Source organism: Argopecten irradians, chromosome 2 (assembly GCF_041381155.1).
Source record: "Argopecten irradians isolate NY chromosome 2, Ai_NY, whole genome shotgun sequence".
NCBI classification, from domain to species: domain Eukaryota; kingdom Metazoa; phylum Mollusca; class Bivalvia; order Pectinida; family Pectinidae; genus Argopecten; species Argopecten irradians.
Window position 1 is genome coordinate 44,783,969 of NC_091135.1, and position 25,265 is coordinate 44,809,233.

General features: G+C 32.9%; 2 protein-coding genes across 3 annotated transcripts; one reads left to right on the plus strand and one right to left on the minus strand.

Annotated features, from left to right (window-relative positions):
- Positions 1-1,515: 1,515 nt before the first annotated feature.
- Positions 1,516-15,721, plus strand: LOC138315645 (T-cell activation inhibitor, mitochondrial-like). The gene is made up of 9 exons (XM_069256822.1): positions 1,516-1,677; positions 3,131-3,263; positions 3,574-3,688; positions 6,338-6,557; positions 7,107-7,330; positions 11,744-11,835; positions 12,132-12,367; positions 12,947-13,078; positions 13,791-15,721. Exons 1-9 carry the CDS (start codon positions 1,619-1,621, stop codon positions 14,029-14,031), a joined length of 1,452 nt encoding a protein of 483 aa, XP_069112923.1. The 5' UTR covers positions 1,516-1,618; the 3' UTR covers positions 14,032-15,721.
- Positions 15,720-25,256, minus strand: LOC138315646 (leucine-rich repeat-containing protein 69-like). Of its 2 annotated transcripts, XM_069256824.1 has the most exons (10): positions 25,046-25,256; positions 23,456-23,582; positions 23,018-23,090; positions 20,851-21,046; positions 20,537-20,608; positions 19,714-19,815; positions 19,503-19,543; positions 19,110-19,124; positions 17,484-17,622; positions 15,720-17,064 (listed from the first exon to the last, which is right to left on the minus strand). In XM_069256824.1, exons 1-10 carry the CDS (start codon positions 25,220-25,222, stop codon positions 16,954-16,956), a joined length of 1,053 nt encoding a protein of 350 aa, XP_069112925.1. In that variant the 5' UTR covers positions 25,223-25,256; the 3' UTR covers positions 15,720-16,953. The 2 variants fall into 2 exon arrangements, with proteins under 2 accessions (XP_069112925.1, XP_069112926.1); XM_069256825.1 differs by lacking the exon at positions 19,110-19,124 and having other exon boundaries at positions 25,046-25,255.
- Positions 25,257-25,265: the final 9 nt, after the last annotated feature.

The following is a 25,265-nucleotide window of genomic DNA, read 5'->3' on the forward strand; positions in this document are numbered from 1 at the left end:
TTTTAACTTGAAGTAAAATTAGAAGCTAAAACTTTTCAACGGCGGTAATGGTGCAAAGTAAGTAACTTTTGTAACTGAAGAAAAATACTAAATCGTTTGCTGTTGTTTTTGATAGTGAAAAAATACCATTTGTCAGCGGTGGAGCATCTTTAAATCAGTTAAACCCTACCTGATTTCTATTTGTTGTTACGACATATACCATTGTAAATTTCCGTATTCTCGTGAAACGTGCTTACTTTTAGAGTAGTCCGTTATTAATATTAGGCAAACTGAAAACCGTAATATATTGACAGGTTTTGTGGTCTAGTTAATGAGGGCATTGCATCACACACATTACGCTTAATTAGTGACGAACGTACTTACCTCGCTTGTCTGGTTAATCCACACATGAATTATACACCTATAGTATTTAGCCAATGACCAAAGTTAGAGTCGTTACTCTGCAGAAACACGTCATGTTACCTCTAAGGTTTTGTCGAATATGTCTTTTATCATATAGTAACTTGATTACGTCACACTCGTGCAATTTCCTGCGGCTCGTGCAGTTTTCCCGCCAACTCAACTTGCTATTCTCCTCAATACATACCGCACAGTCGGTATTTTCGCGGATCATAACTTTCGCAATTTGATTTAAAACAAGAAAATGAACTATTAGCGGTTGAAAATGTTTGGAATCTTGCAATAAGGGTGTATGTAATTCAACAATTTCTCAATGTTTCGCTTACCAAATTTTCGCGATCATAACAATGTCCCGTACAATCGTGAAGTTATTCCGACAAGATACGGTATATACGACAGTGTCGACTATAAAATACAAAATTAATATACACATAGCAATACAAATTCAACTCTATCCCGACTTTAGAGTTAATCATGTAGTAGCCTATACCTTTATAAGTGTACTTTTTACTGCATGTCATGGCTATCGCTATTTTACATCGAGGTACTATAAAAAAAAGATGAATGAACAATCTCTTAATATATTTCTACATGTACTTTTTAATTTACCTGCATTTCTCATGCAAATGTCGATGTATATTTTTCTATATAAACCTTTATCCCTGATGGCATTTATTTTTATTATTTACCGATTATATATATATATCAGATCAAGAAAAATTACACCAAAATTGGCTGTGTCTCAAGTTCTCAACTCGGTCTCAAAGTCCCGATCAGGATATATAACGGCCAGATCATGCGCTAAATACGATATATATATAGATATTAGTATGTAACACATGTAATTATAGCGTATGTAACTACACAGGTACATATGTACATGTAATTGATTGTCTAAGCTCATGTTGTTTGAATTTATTTTTACATCATGTTTAGATTGACCTTGGCATGCTTGACAAATATTTGAAAAATCGCGATCGATGTACTGCATGTAATTTTCACTTCATGCAAACAAAAAAAACTAAAAAAAATGCCGAAAACATCTTACCAATAAAAATGCATTTTATCTGTTAGCTAAAGTGAAGAGTTATGACCCGATTAGTTTCTAGAGTTATCTCCCTTCGACCAATATCCGTCTTTGTTGTTGTAAACATGTCTGCGCCCTTCAAGATCAACTGACAATGCAACTGGCTGAAGAAATCTAGCCTAGATTTCATCAATGCAAGTGATGCATAAACTATGCTGGAGATATTTTAGAGCTGCAAGGAGTTTTAGAAGGTAAGACGGATCTCTTTTTAGAAAATGGCACTATGGGTCGGTAAACGGGAGAATTTAACAATTTTTAGTTTAACGTAAAAATGTATTTTGCAAAGAACCTGAGCCGAGGAAAGATGCATCTGTCTGTCTTTAAGTGTCTTTGATAGGATTGGGTGATTATTTGCAAACTAAATCAGCGTTTAGCCTAATTCTTCATTCCTGTCAAGATTTGCCAGCTTAACATGCAAGCAAATTTTCGGCACCAAACCTGTTCCGTTAGGCCTAACTCTAGGCCTACGGTGAGAACAATTTTCTTTAATTGTCATAAAGATGTAATTAACCACCATTTTGAAAATTTGATACGAGTCTTGTCCTCTTATGATCTAAAACTTCTGCAGGATTTAGGCCTCTTTGTTAAAAAGTCATTTGAACTGATCATGAGGAAAGCTAACTTGACAAATGTTTAAGTTTTTGTTTTGATCTATCTGTGTGTTATGTAGATGTATGTTTTGCTATCGATCCCTTTTGTATGAATGTAAGGAAGCAATAAAGTTGAATTGAATAATGCAGCTGAAGAAGATCATCATTTTATTTAAGGTATGTTTTTCAAGATGGCGCCTGTGACAGCTATCTTGGATTTTGGACCAACCTGAAAAATAACATTACTTGATTGGGACCATTTCAAGATTGTTTCAGGCATTAAGCTTCAGCCAAATCGTACTAAAACTATCAAAATATAGTTTAATTAATAGTTTGATACTGTTTTCAATATTCAAGATGGCAGACTTGACATCCATCTTGGATTTCAGATCCATTTGAAAAATAACAACAATGCATTGATTGAGACCTACCAGGATTATTTCAGGTTTTAGCAAAAATTAGCATTGGTTGAACTTGAGAAAAAAATTTTAAAATATTTTTGAAGGTGGCGACCATGGTAGCCATCTTGGATTTCGGAATCACTGAAAAAAAATAGTTAGGACATATTTTTTTCAGACTATGCATGTTTCAGCTCGACAAACTTAGCAGTAGAACTTATTGAACTAGAAAAGAAGTTTAGTGCTTGTAAAAAGTTTATGGACGACACAACTAGGGGTAATTTAACAAAGGGTATGTTATAGCAATTATAGTTCATAGAAGGGAAAATTCACAATTCATGTTGAAATATATACATGTAGAAAAAGAATATATGTTAATCTATCAATATTATTGTCCCAGCTAGGTACTTCAACATTTAGTTGTTCTTTTGTGTGTAAAATTTTATCTGAGGATAAAGGAACATACAACAGACCTTAATTTTAATCCTGGAGCAGGCTTAATTTGCAAATAAAGACTTTATCATCGACAATGACTGATGACAATGTTTAAGTTGTAGTCTAATACTGTTAATGCTCTTTGAGAAGATTTACATTAATGATGCTCCAATATACCCTGTGGGTCTTTCAGATTTACCTGTAATAACCTGTCTTTACAGCGACATCTTAAAGAATTCCAAGGGTGTGATAACCGTTAATCGCTACCTCAGTATCAACGAGACCGCTGCAGCTTTACGTCCATTCTACTTCGTGGTCCATCCTGACCTGTTTGGCCAGCACCCTCAGGAACGGGTAATTACATGTCAGGCTTATTTACTCACTGTATACTGTAAATTAAGCTACTCAATTTCACAATTTCCATTTTAAAACATTTTCACAGATATTAAGTTTCATGGATTTAAAACTGAATAGAGATATATATATTAATTGATTGTGCAAGAATTGTCTAAAATATTAATTCGCAAAGATAAACTTTTGGGAGTTTATGTTGATCGAGAAATTCGCGAAGATAAATCACAAGCGAAAGAGAGTTGGTTTACAGTATATTATATAGCTCTTTGTTACCTTGTTAACTTTTGACACATGTTTTGTGTATTTCCAGGAGGTGAATGAAGAATCACTGAAGAGGCTACATGAATATCTAACGTCTTTACAGAAAACTGGGAAGGCAACACCAAGAGAGCTGGTGTTCTTTGTAAGGCCGCAGCAGAATGAAGGTATTAGATGGTTTACTTGTTTTTTGTAATGATTGTTTAAACATTTAGTTTATATTAGTCACAAAAACATGAACACTTCATAGAATCATAGAATTAACAAATATGTAATTATGTCGCCCGAAACAATGTTTCCGAAATCACAGATTTGACTAAAAAGACAAATTATCCATAGATTATACAAAATATCAAAATTATTTCTGGAATCCACCAGGTATATTAAAATTGTCATGAAGTTCTATTGAGAATTCAGAAAATATTGGCATAAATTGATAATTAAAGTGTACATGGAACGGAAAATTATATTTAGATATGTTAATCTGTTTTATCTTCTGACAAGAATGTTGAATACCGCATCAAAATCGGCCGCTTCAGTACCGAGATACAGCCCTCCGAAGTGCTCGATTTTTACCTGTATATCGACTGCTAGCCTAATCAGGGAATCGGCAGCTCACGCTGATTTGGGGAATAACCGGATGTGACGTCACGGGGACAACGGCAGTGAGGTGTTTGATAGTGGGGTTATAGCACAAAGGGTGACATATATGTATTCCTGAAGTTGGGTTACGAGAATTTTACAAATATATATACAGTTATGTTGACGATTTAATTATATATATATATAATAGGAAATATTACAACTGAAATTAGGCTAAATATATATGTAGATTAGCGGAAACATGTATACGTTATTTATGTTTCTGGTACATTTAACTAGAGATCTTATCTCTGTTTTAACAACTTTCTAAATTATCAAACCTCGGGAATATTCCATTTTCATAATGTGATCTAAAAAGAGACTAATTGGAAAAATGATGGTTATATAATTATTCATTTGAATATGTTTCTGTATAAATAAAAATTCTCTCTAGGCCTATAGATTTCAGCAGAAATATATATGTATATGTGTTTCTGATTTCAAGAACCAACATAACGAAAAGAAAATGTTTTAAATGTATTTCATAGTTCAATACACGTAGATATCATAGACAAAATTAGGAGGGGAGTAAAAAAAATGGATATCCGAAATCTAGCAACTATCAGAAATATCAAAATTCTGACATTGAGCATTATATTTGCATTGTTCTTTCTCGACATGCCATTTGTAAATAATTTTGTAGTTTTTGTTATAAAAATACATTTACGTGTAACCAGAACATATAAACAAGACAAATGTATAATGAGTCTTTCTGAAATATAGACTGTACATCTAGTAATTGATACACTTGTTATATGTTATGTTGGAACGGTATGTTTTACTGTAAACCAGGGATTTTTAAGTGTAAGCAAATATTACATTATACAACAATTACATGATGGTCCATGGCTAACTTACCTGTGAACCTACTTTTGACACCTGACGCGAGCTAATCAACAAAGCGTGACAGGTCACTAAACACCTTTCTTACGTAATCTGGTTAGCCCCCTCATTAGTCTCGGTTGGTCACCCGGTTTAGTTACTGCAGTATACAGGTATAGAGATTAACGCAGCACGACATTGGCTATTCGGAATGACAGTTCTGCTTTTGTTCTGTATTTGATATCTGCTACATGGATTAGACTTGTCACATAGACATCTTCAGTCTCATTGTTTTCGTCTGACCCGTGCATGATTTATTTTTCAATTAAAGACACTAATGAATGAACTTGAGCGAAATATCAACAAGTCGTCGAATGTACTGTATTATATGTAAGCTGAATGTATTTCGTCAAAAAACAAATAGACCAATTTCAGATATAACGCAATTAGTAGATGCATTTACATACATGCTAAAAAATTTGTTTGGAATCATAACTTAATCGTATGGGCAGGTTTTATAAAAAAAAAAAAGTCAGAAATTTGTTAAGCGGGTTTGACCAGTAGACATTCAAAGACCCGAGTCGGGCTTTGGATAATTAACATAATCAAGAATCCTTGATATAATATTCACATATATGTGGTTCCAATCACCGCAGATATACAGCGTACGTGGATTATTATGAACATTTTATTGTGTATAATTATGCAGTAATTTCGTAGAGATGTTCATTTATCTAAGACAGGTACATCAATATACATGTATGCATGGTATAAATCCCCGTTTTCAAGCGTTTTTCAAACTCATATATGTGATTAAGGATAATATCAAATAGGTTTCGGACATGAACACAGGTATTTGTGTCTTCAAAATCGATATTTACAAACAGATAGTTTATATTAGATGGCAGACACCAAATATCACCTCTCTATCTTATGCGAGTAGAATAGGTCCCGTTGTCCTCGTGACGTCACAGGTCAGGGGTCCCGAATCGGGGTCAATGGCTTGGGGCTTCAGGTGTGTTCTAGAGAAAAGTCGCATTATCTCTAATACCGTAATCGCTATGAAACTCGTTCTTTCTCCATTCTAAATTTTATCCAAAGACGCATTTATCAAGCCTTATATACCAAACCATTCCGTGTACACTTTAAACTAAGCTCATGACTAAGGTTAAACTGGCGAAAAATTCTCTCTGTGAATTTATATTTTACACAATTCTTGCTCAATTAAAGAGTTTCCATTAAACTTTAAATTTGCGAAAATGTTTTGAAACGAGAATAGTAGCCGGGAAAGAAAGTAGGTTTACAGTAGTTTATCAGCTTCTCTTACTGTTACTGATGTTTCTTATATTTAGATTTAAGCAGTGTCACCGTGAACCTGCACTCTGAGAGTCTGAGATCAACAGTCACATCTGTTCTTTCCTCGGTTCATCTTCCCTTGGATTTCGTTGACAATATTCCAAAAAAGCGGTATAAGCCGGTGGAAATTCGCTGGGACCCTACCTACTACCATGCCACTGGAAAGAAGAACCCATATAAGGAATATTACAAAAGGAAGAAAGATTGGACCCTGTTGTAAGTCGTTGTGATGAAATTAACGGTATTACTAGTTTTAGCCCAGGCTAGGTACTAGTGATTATATAACTAACAGTTTGAAATTCATATTGGATTATGTTTTTAAACCCTCACCATGACCAATTCATGGTGAGGTAGTTTTCAACATACCAAGTGATACTCGATAACGTTTGTGCGGGACTTTTGTTTCTATTTGTGATGGAATTACGTCAAATGATGATATCTCGTGCTAACGTCATTTCAGCGGGAAGATTACAAATAGTAAAGTCGATCACCACTGGAAACGCTAGTCGCACACAAACGTTATCGGGTATCATGTGGTACTTAAATTAGTCCCATTATGGTGTTACTTATGTCTGCTAATTCTGTTTTGTCTCATGGTATCCAGTAATGACACATTCCTTTCTGATTTCATACAGAGGTGGAGCAATATATGTCTGAGAGACTTTTTATCGTCTACAAAAAAAATGTATGTCTTCGTACTAAATGAATAAAACAGTTTTACTGCTTTGTTTCCTTAAAATGGTAAATTATATTTTTTCGATACAGTGATTGGTTACAGAAGCATGCCAGCAAAGCTGTTGCTAAGCGACTTCTGTGCCAGCAAATTCAGCAAGAAATCGCTGTCATGGAACACAAAGTCATCTCACAGATCGGACTGAAGGATCTCATTTGGAAAAATGACTGGGGATTTATCCATTGCCTAGCTTCCCTAAAATCATTTCAGCGACTGTTCCAGGAACATCCAGACATCACCAGCCATGCCCTCAAAGGTCAGTGTGATGTTATACCTAACTGGCCCATGTCTGTATGTGTACGTTTGTTTAAGAAAAAAAAGTCAAAGACATCCACTCTAAATTCAGACGATTGTCAATTTAGGATTATTACTACCATTAAAGACACCCAGGAGACATAGATAAATATCGGGTACACAGGCAAAAGTGCCACGCATGTAAATCATGCGTGGCAATTTTCATGTGATTTTCACATGAATCTCATGCGTAAATCATATGATTTTTTGACACGCATGATTTTCGCATGAAAATTTCATGTCATTCTTATATGATTGTCATGCGATTTACATGTCATTTATTTCACACATGAGAATCGCATGATTTCTATTTACATGTGAAAAACATGCGTATGATACATATGAATATCACATGAAATATTTTACATGTCAGAATCATAACTGAATTTTCATCCGATTTTTGTTAAATTTTCAACTTTTCCTAAATTTTGATATTTTCACTCTTTTGCAATATCTCATGTCATTTTTCGGTATATTCTATAAAATCTGTTTTCTCGTTAACTGATTGAGTGTTAGAGACTATATTGTATGGGCGGTATGTGCTCTTGATTCGTGCGAGGCAACTAAAAAAATCCAGATATATATATTAAGTACATACCCGCGTCATGTTCGGAAAATATCTTCCAAAAAAGTCCAAAATGATTACATCAAAACTCCACACGAAAATAGGAACAAAATTTAAACACTTTTGAGAATAGATTTTTAAAGAAACGAGAACTTGTTGTCATGAAAGTGATACCAAATATTGCTTTTGTGTAAATATGAAACCGGCCCTATAAAACAAATATAGGCCTAAGTTATATGTAAGTGTATAGGTGCGTCATATTTGAAAAATATTAAAAAAAAAAAAAAGTGGTTACATTAAAACTCCACATAACTCTCAAAACATATCTTTGAGAACAGATTTTAATGAACCAAGAAATTGATACCAAATATTGCTTTTGTGTAAAAATAAGTCCGGCCGTATGATTTTTGATTTTTTTTTACTTTCCAAATATAACTTAATGCAACATTATTAAAATATTTTAATAACTGCCATATAACTGCATTTGATATATATATACATGTAACTGTATTCAATGTAAAACATAATGGTATCCCGAGCTAGAATATATCAGGATTTAAATTCTAATTAGCCATTAGGAACCATATCTGTCAGCAATATTTGATCTAATACAAAGGGACGGATGTAGACTGATTTTTTTAATTAAGCAAATTGCAAAATATTCAAATTATGGTCATGTTTAGGATTTGAACAGTGAACTTAATTTTGTGTCCTTTAGAAATAACCTGAAAATATAAGCTTAAATAGGCTACCATTCAGTATAACATTACAATTGCAAATATGCATTAAAAATTATAATGGAAATATCCTTGTCAATTCCTAGATCTATTTATAAATATTTGGTGGTCACTGATCATGGCTTCAAAGCCAACTATCCGCCGGGTTAGGATGGAATCCCGGACTTGCACAAGACTGTGACGTTTCTGACGTCACTAAACATTCTAACAGCTGGAATCGAGTGTATTCCGGACATATCTATTTACAGCAAAAATTATACTCGCTGATTTTATATCAGCCAATAAAGTTAGGTTCTTTTTTAAAATAATTCTTAAAGATAAGTAGCAATTAAAAGGATTATTATTTTTCAATCTTATAATTGAAAAATGTCGGTATATCTTCACGTAATAATTTGTAATATGCTATCCGGATTATGTCGTTTCGGAAATTACACCATCCCGGAACCGATCGCGAAGGACGCTGACGAACAGACTTGACGAATGTTGACAGCAGTTGAATAACAGCTGAACAATACAAGGTAAGTTGTACTGGATGAGGCATATAGGGCCTAACCCGTTGAAAGTCAGCTTAACAGTTTTTAATTAGAATCACAATGCTTGGTTTTTTTAAATAATGGTGATCACTGATCAGAACACGCAGTCAGTGATGAGCTACTGTCACTCGCGATCGGCATCAGTTTAACTAAAAAAATACAGTGTGTCGTTGCAACATTACAAAATAAATAAAGGCATGCAAAATCAAACTGTTATGCTCAAAATGTTAGGAAGTAATACAATACCATGAATACATGAGATAAATCTGGAGTCAGAATTAATCAGGTCGTTTCGATTCGGTGCCGAATTGTACAGTTACTAGGTGCCTGCATGTAAGTCGTTTCGGTACAAAGGGAGTCGTTTCGGTACAAGCGAGAGTCATTTCGGTACATTAGTTATTAATGTACCGAAATGATTGTAAGCTATTTGGCGTATATTTGTATAAAGCTTTAGTTGGAATATTACCGGTTTATGATATTTTGAAACAATATTTTAAATGGGCGATACGCATTGATACATTAGATAAGTTTTATTGAAGTTTCATAGAAATTTGTCTTCTTAATCAATGTTATTACTTATGTAATCCTTTTGAATTTTTTTTTCGAAAAAAATGAACATGGTTGTTGATTTTTTAGGTTGATACCACCGAGGTAATCTCCAGCTCCTGTGACAGACAGACAAGGCTACAATACAGGACAATTTAATTTCCATTCAAGGTAAATATAATATATATTGCCTGATGAATTAATCAATAAGCAAACATTCAAGTGCAGACCAATCTTTTTGTGAACATTTTCTTTAGTAAAGTGATAGCACTGTACAGAGCTACATTTTATGTTCTACACTTTTATGAGGCAAGCATACCAACAAAAAAAGGAAGATCTGACTGACATCCATGAAAACAGGTTAAAAATATTTCAATAACATAAAACTGAAACTTACATAAATAGTTTGAGTCAGTGGTTTTCAAGTGGGTCTGTCAGGTTTAAGCCTAACTGATAAACATATGGCATATATCAAGGGGCCCTGCTTAAGTTAGAGTCTGATATATCCTTATTGTGGGTCAGTCATTTATCAGGGCCCTTCCTGACTTTCCAGTTTTCTAGTTGTGCATGCATGTACATACATGTGCTGATTATGCCTTTGTGTTACCGGTAATTATTGTTCATCCGTGAAATTTAATAGATTATTGTACAATGCCCTATGTAATATTTTCCCATTTTGATTTTTACAGTGAAAGGAAACATGAAAAGAGGCAAGCAACTGGAGGAGCTGAAAAACTGCAAAATTGTGAAGCTGTGTTATGCAGGTTACAGCATTTAATGATTTATTGATCAATAATAGGTAGAATGCAAATGGTTCAGATGTCATCATCCAGAAAGTTGATCATGGGAACTTGAACTGGCATTGACATGAAAACAGCTTAATTTGAAAAGGACATTTTCAATGAAACCAACTTGTTAGGATCACAAGCCTTGTTGGAAAAAGTGTTTTTATCTCACAACAAAAGACTGAACATTTATATCAACTGGAAGACAGGAAAATGTTGTATATGTTATTTAGGATATTCAAGGAGAATTAATTTTGTTTTACAGCGTGTCTTTTGAATGTTTGTGCATAATCAAATTGAAATGAATAATTTGCATCTTATCTGATGAGTTTTTGTCTGTTCCTTAAATTACATTTTGATATAATTTGAGATTTGACATAGGATTGTATTGCTAAGTTACAATAACATAATGCGAGATATGTCATTTGACATGGAATGCGTACTTGTTATATATAGTACATTTCTAGAGAAGTTCTAGAACAATTGTAGACTTTTTCTGATCATCATGATAGAATGTCTAGACATGGGACATATAATTTACAAATCTTTTTTGTATTTTACATACATAATTTGATTAATTAATTACAAATGTAAAATGCAAGAGAATAGATTACACTATATGACATAATTTACATGTGTGATATGCATCACCATTCACATATATACAATACATGTGAAAAACATGCGTGGCACTTTTCGGCTGATTTACATATGATATAATTTACATGCGTACAACGCATGTGATACGCATGATTTACATATGTTGCTACATATGATTTACGCATGTTGAAATTTACGCATGAGAATCATGCGTTTCTCGCATGATTCTCATATGTGGCTACACATGATTTACGCATGTGGAATTCTACGCATGAGAATCATGCGAAAAACGCATGATTCTCATATGAATTTTACGCATGAGATACAGGTGTGCTCTTTACAGCTCAAATACGCATGAAATTTTTTGCGTTTTTCACATGTATTTCATGCGTGGCACTTTTGCCTGTGTATATATATTGATTGTGTAAAGTTACGTGTGTCCTTTATTCAGAGGCTTATCAATTTGGACTGAATGGGTTTGATGAATACTGATTATGATATATCATTAGCAGTTCTTTAGAAAGATATTTTTTGAATAATATGCCCTATTACAGAATTAACTACTTACTCAGAACAAATTAAATATTTGAGCATTATCTTCCTTTATAGATAAAACCCTTGTGTTCAGTAAACAGACCGGCGTCAGTGCTCAAGGTGACATTGTATTGAGTATGGAATCAGTGCCCTCTGATTGGCTAAAGGTTTGTACCCCAAATGTATTTGACCTTGCAAGTTTAAAAAAAAAGGAAATAATGAATTTAGGGTGTATATGCATATTGAAAACAATGAAGCAAAATTATTAATAAATTAACCTATAAGACATGTACCATCGGTTGAGTGTTATCAGAAATGCCAATTAATTAAATCATCATTATATCTTGCATCACAAATCCAGTGTAGAGATAATATATTTTTATTATTATTAAGGTGATAAAATGTCTAAAACACAACAAACTAGCTTATTATGTTTCAAAAATGGTATTATTTTCTCTCTCAGATGTTGTCTCTGGTTGATGCCTACAAACCTATGGTGAGCAGGTTACCTTACATGGAAAGCAAACTTTCTGAACTGCTTGCGAACATTTGTGTTGTCCGTCAAAACATTGTTATCATGGCTGAGGAATATGAACTTTTGTTGAACCAGATTCTAAACATACTGAGTCGTAGTCAGACTGATGTTTACCATTATCTACGCAATGGAGATCTCTCTCACCTACAGCTCATAGTAGAAGGGTAAGGTTCTGGTCACTACAAACTTACTCCGTAAGCTTGAATTGTTCTAGCCATTTTCATACCGAAAGATATCAGCAGCTTCACTTATTACCAGGTACATTTCTTGTGTATTGCCGACCATAGAAAGAAGGAGGAGTTATTCACATTCAAAAAGAAAATGATTCAAAAAGATAAAATCATAATGCTAAAACCAACAGTGCACTGTGTTTTTAGGAAATATGCCTATTTTGAGAGACGAGATAGTGAGGAGATGTGCTAAGGTCTATAGGAAAAGAGAACAAGGCCAGTGTACCCATCATTTAGTATATCAGCTCCATTTGGAAAATCTGCAGTTAAAGTTTATGTCCTTCAATAATTGTTCTGAAAATATACATCATGACATCCATAGGATTTTTATATTGAGATAAATGTAGCTTGTAAATACTGTAAAACAACTTCTTTGTTTTGTTTGATTACATGGACATGACAGAATTCAATGTAAAACCATGTAATTCATTATTAAGAATCATAACTAAGAGATTTTTTGCAGCAGTCTCGATATAGTTCACCATTTCAATTCTTCCCCTGTAAATGTTGTAGTGGTGAGGCTCCGTTAACATTGTCCAGCAGTGGTCAGTTTATCGTACCTGCTACAGTACCCGGCTTCATGATTGTCAAGTTCATTGCTGATAACAAAGAAATGGCCTTCACAGTTCTCCAAGATGTGGAATTGTAAGTTAGGTGTCAAACAAATAATATGGAAGGATAAAAACTTTATTCAGAATACTGACTTTTGATTGTTTATGCACATGTCACAATAAATATAGTGCCTGCATCATAGAATATTATTAAGTAGTACAGGTTGGATCATGAATCTATTTGTCATACCAGATAAATAAGCTTCATTTTTGCCCATTAATTCCATACTGTATTATGTTCAAATTGAAATGACATCAGATCACAATTGGCTATATATGTTTTTATTTCATTTGTTAAAGATGCTCCACCGCCGACAGAGCATAAATGATATTAATCATTTGAACAATAATTGGTGTTTAATCGTGTACATATATGCCTAATTAACACAAAAAATAATATAAAATAATTTATTTCGCCTTTAGTGCATGCGCAATCAGTACTTAATTCCATATAGGATATAGTGTCACGGAATTTTTTCGGGATGCAATTAATTATTTTTCATATTTTTAACTTGAAGTAAAATTAGAAGCTCAAACTTTTCAATGGTGTTAATGGTGTAAAGTAAGTAACTTTTGTAACAGAAGAAAAATACTAAATCGTCTGCTCCTGTTTTTTATAGTGAAAAAATACCATTTGTCAGCGGTGGAGCATCTTTAATGGCATGAATTGGAATAGAAAAAAAATCCACTATCCGGTTTATTTTGCACCTCATAATGATATACTCACACATGTAATTGTATTGAAGGCTGATGAAAATGGAGAATGTGGTAAAAGAGCAGTGTAAGGATCGCCTTCAGCTGACGTCAATCACTCGAGATGAGAGTGTTACCCCAAAACAGATGATCTCTTGTTGTGAGAGACTTTTAGAAGATGCCATCTACCTGTCAGAACTGTCTGGTGGTAGTGTTCGTGTCTCTAATTACTATGCAGTTATGAAAGATGGAGGTGTGTCAATTCCGTGGAACTGGAAAAGTGATATATCATGATAGCATTTGTGAGTGTTTAATTGGCAAACAGAGGACCTAAGTGTTAAGAATATTGAAGAGATCGAGTTCTTCCCCATCTTGTTTTATTTATTATGTTGATGAAAAAATGTGATATCAATTTACATCATAGGGCATTGAAACCTTTGATCACTTAAGGAATGAATACCATTAGAATAGCTATTTCTCTTTGTATACATGGAGTTTATAATTTACATTTTTTAATTATCTAGTACACTTTTTGATATTTTGGTTAAGACTTAATTTTAAATTAAGATTTTTTTTTTCAAATAAAATCTTCAGTTTTAGGCCCACTGTCTTACAAAAGCCATTAACATGAACTGCAATTGATTTTTTGTTTTTATAATGTAAATATAGGGCATGATTAAACTATATAAAAGCTAATTTAAAATTGGAATTACATGTAGGTAGCATTTAATCCATTACACTGTTGAATGTAATCAATAACTTTAACAATTACTTTGTAGTGATGAAAACAGTTGAGATAAGATGTCAGGACTGCATTACTTAACATTTTTAGCCCACCATCATCAGATGTTTGTTATCGTTATTTCTCAGAAAGTACTGAAGGGGTCTGTCTCAAATTTCATATGTAGGTTCCCCTAGGGCCCTAGTTGTGCATATTGCGTTTTGGGACCGATCGATCAACAAGATGGCCACCAAGCAGTCATCTTGGATTTTGATAGTAAAAGTTTGTTACTGCTATTTCTCACAAAGTACTGAAGGGATCTGTCTCAAATTTCATATGCAAGTTCCCCTAGTGCCCTAGTTGTGCATATTGCATTTTTGGACTGATCATCAAAAAAGTTTGCTGCCAGGCAGCCATCTTGGATTTTGATAGTTAAAGTTTGTTATCGCTATTTCTCAGAAAGTACTGAAGGGATCTGTCTCAAATTTTATATGTAGGTTTCCCTAGGGCCCTATTAAGGCATATTGCGATTTGGGACCGATCCATCAACAAGATAGCCACCAAGGAGCCATCTTGGATTTTGCTAGTTGAAGTTTGTTACTGCTATTTCTCAGAAAGTACTGAAGGAATCTGTCACAAATTTTGTATGTAGAATGTTTGAAAAAGTTTGAAAAGCAGAGAAAAGATCCCTCTTTCCATTGTCAGACATAGATCATTCTTTGGTGGGCGCCAAGATCCCTCTGGGATCTCTTGTTTATTTCTTAAATGTATTTTATTGTTACAGATGAAATACTTTTTGAATACATTCAGAGTATATTTTACCATTGTTGAATTAAGTAAAATAATGATTTTTGATACATTGTATGGATTATGAAACTGATACAAAATGTATTTATTATGACATTATTTGTGTTACAATTGTAAACACAGTTGCCAGACAGAATCACTTCAAAATCTGTTCTACTGTACACTATTTTCTTGCCCTTACCAAGTATAGACGATCTTTCTATTACAAGGGGTGTTATGACAAGACTACAAAATTAAACCGACTAGTACTGTAAGTGACTTTTTTTTGTCAGTTTGTATTTAGAATGGATTGTCTCCCCTGGGTACATGAATTGTGTGACTTTCGAACTTGATTATTAAGTATTATTTTGACAGGAGACCTTCATTGCAAGTAATTCTTCTCATATATGATATTGAATGACAATATTAGTATAATGTATGTTATTTTGATGATAATAAATCACATAAACTAGTCAATATTTGACTTCTTTTTATTTCATGGTAAATGACAACAAATAAAATATAACTTTCAATGATATTTAAGATATTTTAGAAAATAATGATATATGCTAAACATATGATCATATTTTATTTATTGTACAAACTTAACTTAGGCTATCAATTCTCATTAATGATTTTGTACAATTTTTAGACTAATTTTTATCAGCAAACCAACCATACATAATATATTAAAAAATAATAATAAAATCAATGCAGGACATTCTTAGGGTAATTTGAAGTCAACAAACATTTCTCCCTACCTTGGACATATGACAGAAAAAATCTGGTGATTTCATTGGTTCTTAACCAGAGAATTTTAAAGACAACCAAGATTATTGCTCAAACGGTTCTAAATCAGTTTTACTGTCAAACATAGTTTGACAAACGAAGTTAAATATCACAGTTCACTTATGCAGGAGTTAGCCTGGTAAAACACAAAGCTATACCTTGGTATAGGATTTTGGAATTTGAGTGCAACATAAGAATCCATGAAGAGACTCTTAGAAGTTTTCATATTGTAGTGTAATCAACCAATTAGGCTCTATGATATGATCCATGTGATTGGGTACAGACCAACCATGTAAACAAAATTGAAAATGTTTAAAATATTGCATATTTTATTGTTTGTCAATATAAAACATAGAGCAGTTGAAAAAAATTGATAATGAAAGACAGCAATGAAATCTGAAAGGCAACAATATAAATAATGTATATATACATGTATGTTGTCAATGTGTTTTGTTCACTGTCATTAAATACAGATAACAAAAAAGGTACTTTATATCTTACATAATGTAGCATATACCACATTATTTAGATTTTGTGCACTTGAATTTCTAATGGGTTAGTAGTTTACTTTGCACAATCACTTAACTGTATGGTAAACCCACATTAATTTATTGTATATATATAGTGCAAATAATGCTGAAACAAGATTTCATTTTGACCACCAAAATGTCGCACAGTATTAAATCTTAGAGTGATCTTATCCTTCCCTTCTTATATTTGTTCATACTGTACATGATGCTTTCCATGAGAATCACTATCACCATTATATATGCAGCATATGTCTTCATCCCAGACGACATCGAAGTTGAACCATATCATTCCAGGCTACACAAGGTAGACATAATGTAGCTGTAATTTGACACATTACAGTGAATCAGCTTAAGTTCCAGATGATGATCAACATTTTGATCTGTGGCTGATCAAGGGAATGCAACTCCATAATACTGATGGCCGGCGGAATTAAAACATTTGTATGAACACAGAAGTGCTCGAATAGGTACAAGTCCTGTGATATTAGTCAGATGAAGATCCTGAAATTCAAATTTTGAAAAACTTTATCATTGAAAATCCATCTTTTAAATATCCAAGATTCCAAGAGACCTATAGCTAATATTGGGTCTTCAGTAATTTAAATGAATGACCTTGACAGTCATTAAAGTATTATGAAGTTAAATATGAAAATTCTTTAAGCGAAAGAATGCCGTAGATATATGCAGATATTAAATCAGTACCATTATGAGCTACATTAAAGATTATTTAAATGAAATTAAAATGACCTCCTATTTCAAGATTTTAATCTTAACTTATACACAGAGTATGGATATGTTTACTGGTAAATATTCATCAACAATTTTTCTATACCCATAAGAGGCCCATGCCAGCCAGTTGATATGGGATGTGTGAGCACAGATGTTGTTACCTTCACTATGATCTAAAGCTATATACTTACAGATTTGGCATCTACAAAGCGTACACACTCCAGCCAGGTGTTCAGGAAGGATTCTCCACACACAGAACACTTGCTGGCCTGGGCTAGCATGTCCTTTATCTGTGGATAATGGCGGATGGCACGCCGCAGGTAAGACCACCTGTAACAATTAAAACAGTCATGAGTGATAAACCTATATATTGTAACTATCAATCGAATGACAAAAATGGAAATTAATCTAGATAGAATGACATGGCAAAGATCGTTTTATAGATTTTTTTTGAGAAAAAGAGAATATAAAAATTATTCATGAATTTAAAGTAAATTAGAACAGGTGTCTACTGCATACATTCAGGACTAGCACATCAAACATTCTGAATTTACATTAAAGCATTTGAAAAGAATGGGTTCCAATCATCATCCGAAACCATGAATGATCTTACTACATTAATACTCCACTAGGCTTATGATCGAATGGCAAAGCGAGATCATTTGTAGGTTTCTGTCATGGGGTAAAATATGGTTATTGTCAGTTTTCAATTTTCACAACTTTCAAATTGCTTTTAGACTTTAAATTGGCATTATAATTGAATACTGTAGTACAAGAAAAAATATGATTTTCTTCAATAAGTTTCATTTTCAGGTAAACAAAGAACATGCAAACACTACCGGGGTACACTGTTGTGTGAAACTAGCACTACATACATCCAGCTAATTAGTGACCTGTAATTAAGACAGTGTGAAGTATGAACCACACAAGGTATTGGTATATGTATCGGTGATGATCATCTTTGGTCATGCACATCCTACTGTGATATAGATATGGATCTATGATAAAATCAAAAGCTACAAATCATATTACCCATAACTTATTTATAGAATAGGAATCAATAGTCACGCCACACAAACTACATACAGTAGAGATACATGTATTAAAGTATAGATTGGCACTATTCAACACACTTAGGATAAAAATGAAATTGTTAAAATAATGAGATCATGCTGTATCAATATCCTTATTTTGCTTTTATTAAACATAAAAAAACAGTTTGTTAATTAAGATATTTTTAACAATATTTTTTTACTATTTTGATATATCATTTTTATAGTAGATAGACAATTTAAAAAAGTAAAATCATTTTCAATTGAAAGTGAAATTTCATTTTAAAATGTGCAATATTGTATTTGTTGAGTTAATTAAGACATGATTATTTGAACAGACTTGGGTGTTTTTATAATAACTATATGGTGACTTAGTGGTACATTACATGTTTTTAACTCAGAGACCATACATTGTTTACTAAGAATATAATTTAATTGTTTCATTGAAATAAAATGAAAGCAAAAACAGACAAAGTTTAATGTTTTTCTTTTTCTATTTTTGTGGAAATTATCAAAATTGATTAACTGCACAAATCTATACATGTTTACTTTTTTTTTAAATTAAAACAAAATTGAAGTAAATCACTAAAAGATGAAATTACAAAAGATGCACTCAATGCAATTATTTAAACAAAAAAATATGTTCAAAAACTTAAAATTTCTATTATCAACCCTAGCTTAGGAGACTACAATCACAAATACTTATAATCTTAAGGCGATACATGTAACATGCAGGTGAATGATAGATCTAAATCAGCTGTATACCTCTTTTCAGGATGCCTAGATATTTTCCATACAAAATGCATAACATATTACCAATAACAAAATGAAATAGAATTCCTTCATATCATAGATTGAGCAATGTCATGATGAAATCACAACCAAGTTTTTTTTATTCTATATAAATTTATGATTTCAAAAATTTAACAATACTTATCGATGTTTAAATTCTGATAAATAAATGTAAAACAACAATAAAAACAATACTATATATATTACTGTAAAAAGAGTCTTGTCTTTATTTGTGCATAATAAAATTTAGAAGTGAGCTAAAACAATAAAATAACATTAAAAACATTAAAACAAACAATATAGACAATATTACTACATGTAATGGAGAATTATTATATCTTTTATGAAGTATAAACTGTAACATACCTGTCTTTTAATTCTTTCATTACATATCTTGCTGTTATTTCCTGGAAAAAAAAAACAATGTTAAATTCTATTTGAAAACTATTTAAAATTCACAATTAAATAATTAGCCCAAAATCCATACACAGTGGGAAATTATGACTTGAAGTATCACCTGATAGATGTACCGAGATAGAAGAGTTAATCAGAATAGAGTTCTCGGTAGATTACCTACTTTGAGGGAGAGAACCTCCTCCTCCTGGACTGAATGCACAGGTATGTGTTGTAATAATGGGTTCTCCTCACAGTACATTTCCTTCAGAGGTAGATCCCCTAGCTGAAAAATGGTATCAAAATGGAATCAGAAAAAAAACAAGACGCCCAATGGGCCTTACCACTCACCTGACTATTAATTAGACAATACATCATATAGTAGACAGTACACAGTTTATCCTTTTCAGCAATTTTTTCACCCCTGTGACCTTGAATGAAGGTCAAGGTCATTTGTTTGAAGTTTGTAGCCCTTCATCCAAGCATGTCATAGGAACAGTCTCTAGGCCTCTTATTTATTCACAAAAAGTTGTTTAGAGATTTAAGCCTTTTTGCCCCTGTGACCTTGAAGGAAGGTCAAGGTTATTCATATGAACAAACTTGGTAGCCCTTCATCCCAGCATGCTACAGGCCAAATATCAGATCCCTGGGCCTTTCAGTTATTGAGAAGAATTGGTTTGAATGAAATGTTTATGCACAGCAGACAGTGCATGACGACGGACAATGCATGATGACAATAGGTTCATCCTGACCCGAAGATCCTGACCCTTTGGGTCAGATGACCTAAAAATAAAATATGCACACACAATAAATATTCACCAGATTTGTGACCAAAGTGTTTTCTACCCAACTTAAGTTTTTACAGGACTAGAAATGAAAAATTCAATTGTTATTACTTGAATAATTGAAGTCCCAGTCAAACTTTCGGTGAAAGCAGGGATTAAAAACATATTCCTAAAATGCCCATGAAAAAAACCTTAAAATAATCTAAAGATCTTTATAATTACCTCTGTTGGAAAAATCCTTAGCTCATTGGCTGCAATATCAATTACTCTTAATTTGTAGCATTTCCCCAGACTCTGAAAAAAGGAAGGTTAATAATAATTATAAGTCATGGAGCAGTTTTAAAAGCCATCTGCAACAAAAAAAAGGAAAAAATGTTTTATTACAAAAAAATCTTTTCTCAAGAGTTTATTTGATCCACATACGCATATAATTATCAAGAAGTCAAGAACCAGATGATTTAAGAATTTATCATAATTTAAGAATCCCTATATTTGATAAACAAATTATCTAAAGATTACAAAAATACTGTACAAACCTCTGGTAGTTCCCTGATTTTATTTTTCTGTAAATAAAGTTTCTCTAAATTCACGAGAAATCCAAACTCCAAAGGAAGACTGGTGAGTTGATTACCAGCCGCTCTGAACTCTTCAAGGCGAAGCAAGGCACATATCTCAACTGGTAACTCTGTCAGTTTGTTATAATCCACACTGAGATGCTGAAGGCTTGTCAGTCTATAAGTAAAGATAAATATATAATTTGATTGATTTTATTTCATAGCAACAGTGAGAATAAAAAGGATTTCATTACCTATTATAAACGATTCAATATTCATTCCATTATCACAAAACTTGAAAAAAATTGATATTTTAGTTGAAAGTTATGTTTTATTTGATGTCTTATTTTTTTTGCAAATATTATATACATGTATTTCAAAGAGACACCCAATAACTGCTAATGGATAGTATACAAGGTCATATAGATATGCATTCAATGCAAAAACTTAAATCTATTTGGCATGTAATTATTATTTTATATACACATACATGTTATTAACTTCAATGTACTAATTAAAAATAGTGTATCTGAACAGAACTATCCTGCTACTATTTAAGAACACAAGATGCCCATGGGCCTTAACAACAAAGACATATAACCACTATATATTGGCCCATCAGGCCCTTGAAGTCGGTCACTGATTTTATAAATTTGACGTTTTAATCTATGAAGAGTATTTGGTTCCATCAAATCTGTGAATTCAGAAGAAAGATTTTTGAAATGTTATTAATTTATTTTGACCCCATTTGGCCCCGCCCCTCTGACCCCTGGGGGTCGGCCAGGACCAATATGGGTATGACGTTAAAATGCTATCTCTGGCTAATAATTCTAACCCAGATTGACTAATTTTCTACGAACACTCTGCAAATAATGTTCATAAACATGTTTTTCCTATATAAACTATAGTAAATTTGACCCCCTCCCCAGGGGAAAATCTGAGATCCCAGGGCCATAAAATTCACATTTTTTGTAAAGGGCCTTAAAACCTTCCAATCAATGAAGAGTATTTGATTCTACCAGTTCCAGAATCTCAGAAAAAATTTTTTGGAAGTTTTAGTCTATTTGACCCCTTTTGGCCCCGCCCCTAAGGCCCTTGGGGGATCAGTCATGGACAATTTGTTGATATCATTCAATGGCCATCTCATAGGGATATATTTCTGACAACATTTGACTAATTTCCTATCATAAATAATCAAATAATTCTCAAAAATGTGTTTCCATATATAAACTATAGTGAACTTAACCCTCTCCCCAGGGGGAAACCTGAGACCTCTGCAGGGTCATATAATTCACAGTTTTTGTAGAGGGCCTTAAGACCTTCCAATCTACCGAGGGTATTTGGTTCCATCAAATCTGTGAATTCAGAAGAAAGATTTTTGAAATGTTATCCATTTTGACCCCTTTTGGTCCCTCCCAGCTGGCCGCTGGGGCTTGGCCAGGACCAATATGGATACAGTGTTAAAATGCTACATTTATTTTGTATTTCAGGCTAATAATTCTGATCCAATGAAAAATAAGCAAATAATGTTCATAAATGTGTTTTTCCTATATAAACTATGTTAACTTGACTCCCTCCCCTAGGGAAACATGAGACCCCAGGGTCATATAATTCACAATTTTTGTAAAGAATCTTAAGACCTTTCCATCTATGAAGAGTATTTGATTCCACCAGTTCCAGAATTTCAGAAGAAGGTTTTTGAAGTTTTGGCCTATTTCACCAATTTTGGCCCCGCACCTTAGGCCCCTCTGGGGGTCAGTCATAGAAAATTTGTTCATAGGATTCAATGGCCATCTCATAGGGATAATTCTGACAACGTTTGACCTTTCTATCTATGAAGAGCATTTGATTCTACCACATCTGTGAGTGGATAAGAAGATTTTTGAAATTTTAGACAATTTTACCCCTTTTGGCCCCTACCACAGCCCCTGGGGGCTGGGGTAATTCACAATTTTGATTGGCGTTATGCCTTAAAAGGTTTGTGCAAATTTTCATTGAAATTGCTTCAGCGGTTTTGGAGAAGTCGAAAATGTAAATTGTTTACGGACACACAACGCATGACACACGACGTCTCAGGCGACCTAAAAAAGTAACGTTTACCCCTCCCTGAAAGGAAATATAAACTGGATATTAATCAAAAGTAAATTACCTGCAGATTTCTGGAGGAAATGTTTTCAGCTGATTTGAGTTCAAATTCAAAAATGTGAGATTCCTCATATTTGCTATAATTGAAAGAAAACATCAAATATAAAAAAAATGGCCATCAAATATCGGAAGGAATCTTATAAATAAATGTAACAACAGCCAACTAACTTAAAAGAGCCATTTTTAAATTGAAGGGAAATGGTATCAAAGTAATTAATTTACAGCAGCACCAAAATATACAAATCAGTTTGCATCATTTGGCTAACATTTAGTAAAAATAACATTTCAAATATATCTTAATTCTGATACCATGTATGTTAAGATATTTTTTTAAATAATATTTTTTTAATTTATTCAGAAATTGTCCAAATACCAATTAACATGAAAGAAAACCCACTCTTTCACAGGTACATTTCTTCAATACCAAGATATGTATACTTACTTAGAACTTTAGGAGACAGATTCTGTAGCTGATTATTAAATAAATGAAGTTTCTCCAGCATGGTCAGGTATTCTAAAACTTCAGGTAAATCTTCTAGTTCATTATTCCCCAAGTTCAAGATCTGCAGCTAATGAAATCGAAATAAATCAACACCAAGTTGAAATTGTATCAAAAGAATATCAGTAACATCGAACACCATTGCATGAATTAAATAGTAAATTTAACCATAAGAGATTATTAAAAGTAAAATATCCAACAATCTATACTGGATGTTTAAGGTATCCTATAGCCTTAAGTTTTTATTTGTGTGTCATCTACTCATCCTAGTATTTACAATTAATGTAATTTTGCTTACAAATATAAGTGTCTGAATTTATAATTAGATAAACTAGATTAAAATATGGAATGACCTATCATTGCCATATTTGTGTCTGTAAGGCCAATTAAAAAAATCTTCTTGTTTCCAGTAACAACCTTAAAAAATGAAGGGTTGGTAGGTAGGATTTTTTTTATTGATTATTTCCTTTTCATCCCAGTTTCTTGCAGTGAAAAACTAAAATAAACTTTATTCAACCTTATATAAGCTATGGATTTTAGTCACAGGGTATTATTGATGTTTTAAATTTACAGAATCATCAGAATGTTTAAAAAAAATATGATTTTTTTGCAAAACTGCCAAAAATAAGGTTGTTATTTGTTTACTGGAAGGCAAAACTGATAAAAAAGTTTTTGAATAGGCACTGATTTTAAAGGTTTGGTCGGGTTACCGGAAACACATGTATTTTTTTGTTTGGCCTTATTGACACTTCCTAGGATAGAACATATTAATATTAATTATATGTAATGACATGTTGCCTTAAAACATACAGTGTATGTACATGTACTCCAATAAGAGTGCATCTCTCTACATGGCCTTTGGCCACTTATAAACTATAACACATGGGTGAGCATATAGATTCAAATACAATTCAATACCCATGGACTTTGAAATTGTGTCCTTGCGGGAAGTCTCGTGTCTCCATGCAGACAGCCATGTTTTTATTCTCATAACAGTTAATTTATCAGCATGACAAGTTTTGAAATTTTCTCTACATACATGTATGTATATGTGGAAAGTATCATCAGGATACACTTTGAAACAACTGTAAGTAGTTTTAGATATCTATACAAAAACAAGAACGACACAATAAATGCACTGGTCAAAATGTCAAGCGCAAAGCACCATCAGCTGTGACATCATGAGTCTAGCTTGTTGCTTAACGTGCCGTGAATACAAATGTATGACGACTGTCGATGTATAGCTAGACACAAAACATCCACCAATAGTCATTCTGAGATTATAATCCTATATAATATTTACAATGTTTTACATTACTTTGTAGTTGCGCTCTACTTAGTTTAAAATACAAAAAATGTACATGTTATTAGGCAACTCACTTTTGCAAGTCAACATATACATCCCATATGATCAGATGGAATAACAACCCATATAGCCTAAGTATAAGGACAGTACTAGACCTATTTGTATACTGAAATTGGCGTCTTTAAATTAAATGCAATGTTTTCAATAGCATGATATCGGAAGTGTACCTGAAAGAGATGACTTAATTCGTTTGGCAGGTCTTTTAGTTTGTTTCCTCGTAGTTGTAGATGTAAAACACAATCTAGTTTTCCTATTGCTCTTGGTACTTTGTTTAACTTTTTGTTACAAAGGTTCAAAGTCTTTGGTTTTCCTTTCAGTGCTCGAACGAGCAAGGTGTCCGCCATTTTGACGCTTTTGTTGCTACACACATGCAGAGCTAGCATTTAT

Coding starts and splice junctions, on each gene's coding strand:
- LOC138315645 (XM_069256822.1), top strand. CDS start 1,619: ATGCAAGTGATGCATAAACTATGCTGGAGATATTTTAGAGCTGCAAGG. Junction 6,558..7,106: donor AAGAAAGATTGGACCCTGTT/GTAAGTCGTTGT, acceptor TTTTCGATACAG/TGATTGGTTACAGAAGCATG. Junction 11,836..12,131: donor TGCCCTCTGATTGGCTAAAG/GTTTGTACCCCA, acceptor TTTCTCTCTCAG/ATGTTGTCTCTGGTTGATGC.
- LOC138315646 (XM_069256824.1), bottom strand. CDS start 25,222: ATGGCGGACACCTTGCTCGTTCGAGCACTGAAAGGAAAACCAAAGACT. Junction 20,609..20,850: donor AAATCAGGGAACTACCAGAG/GTTTGTACAGTA, acceptor TCCTTTTTTCAG/AGTCTGGGGAAATGCTACAA. Junction 19,544..19,713: donor AGGAGGTTCTCTCCCTCAAA/GTAGGTAATCTA, acceptor TTTTTTTTCCAG/GAAATAACAGCAAGATATGT.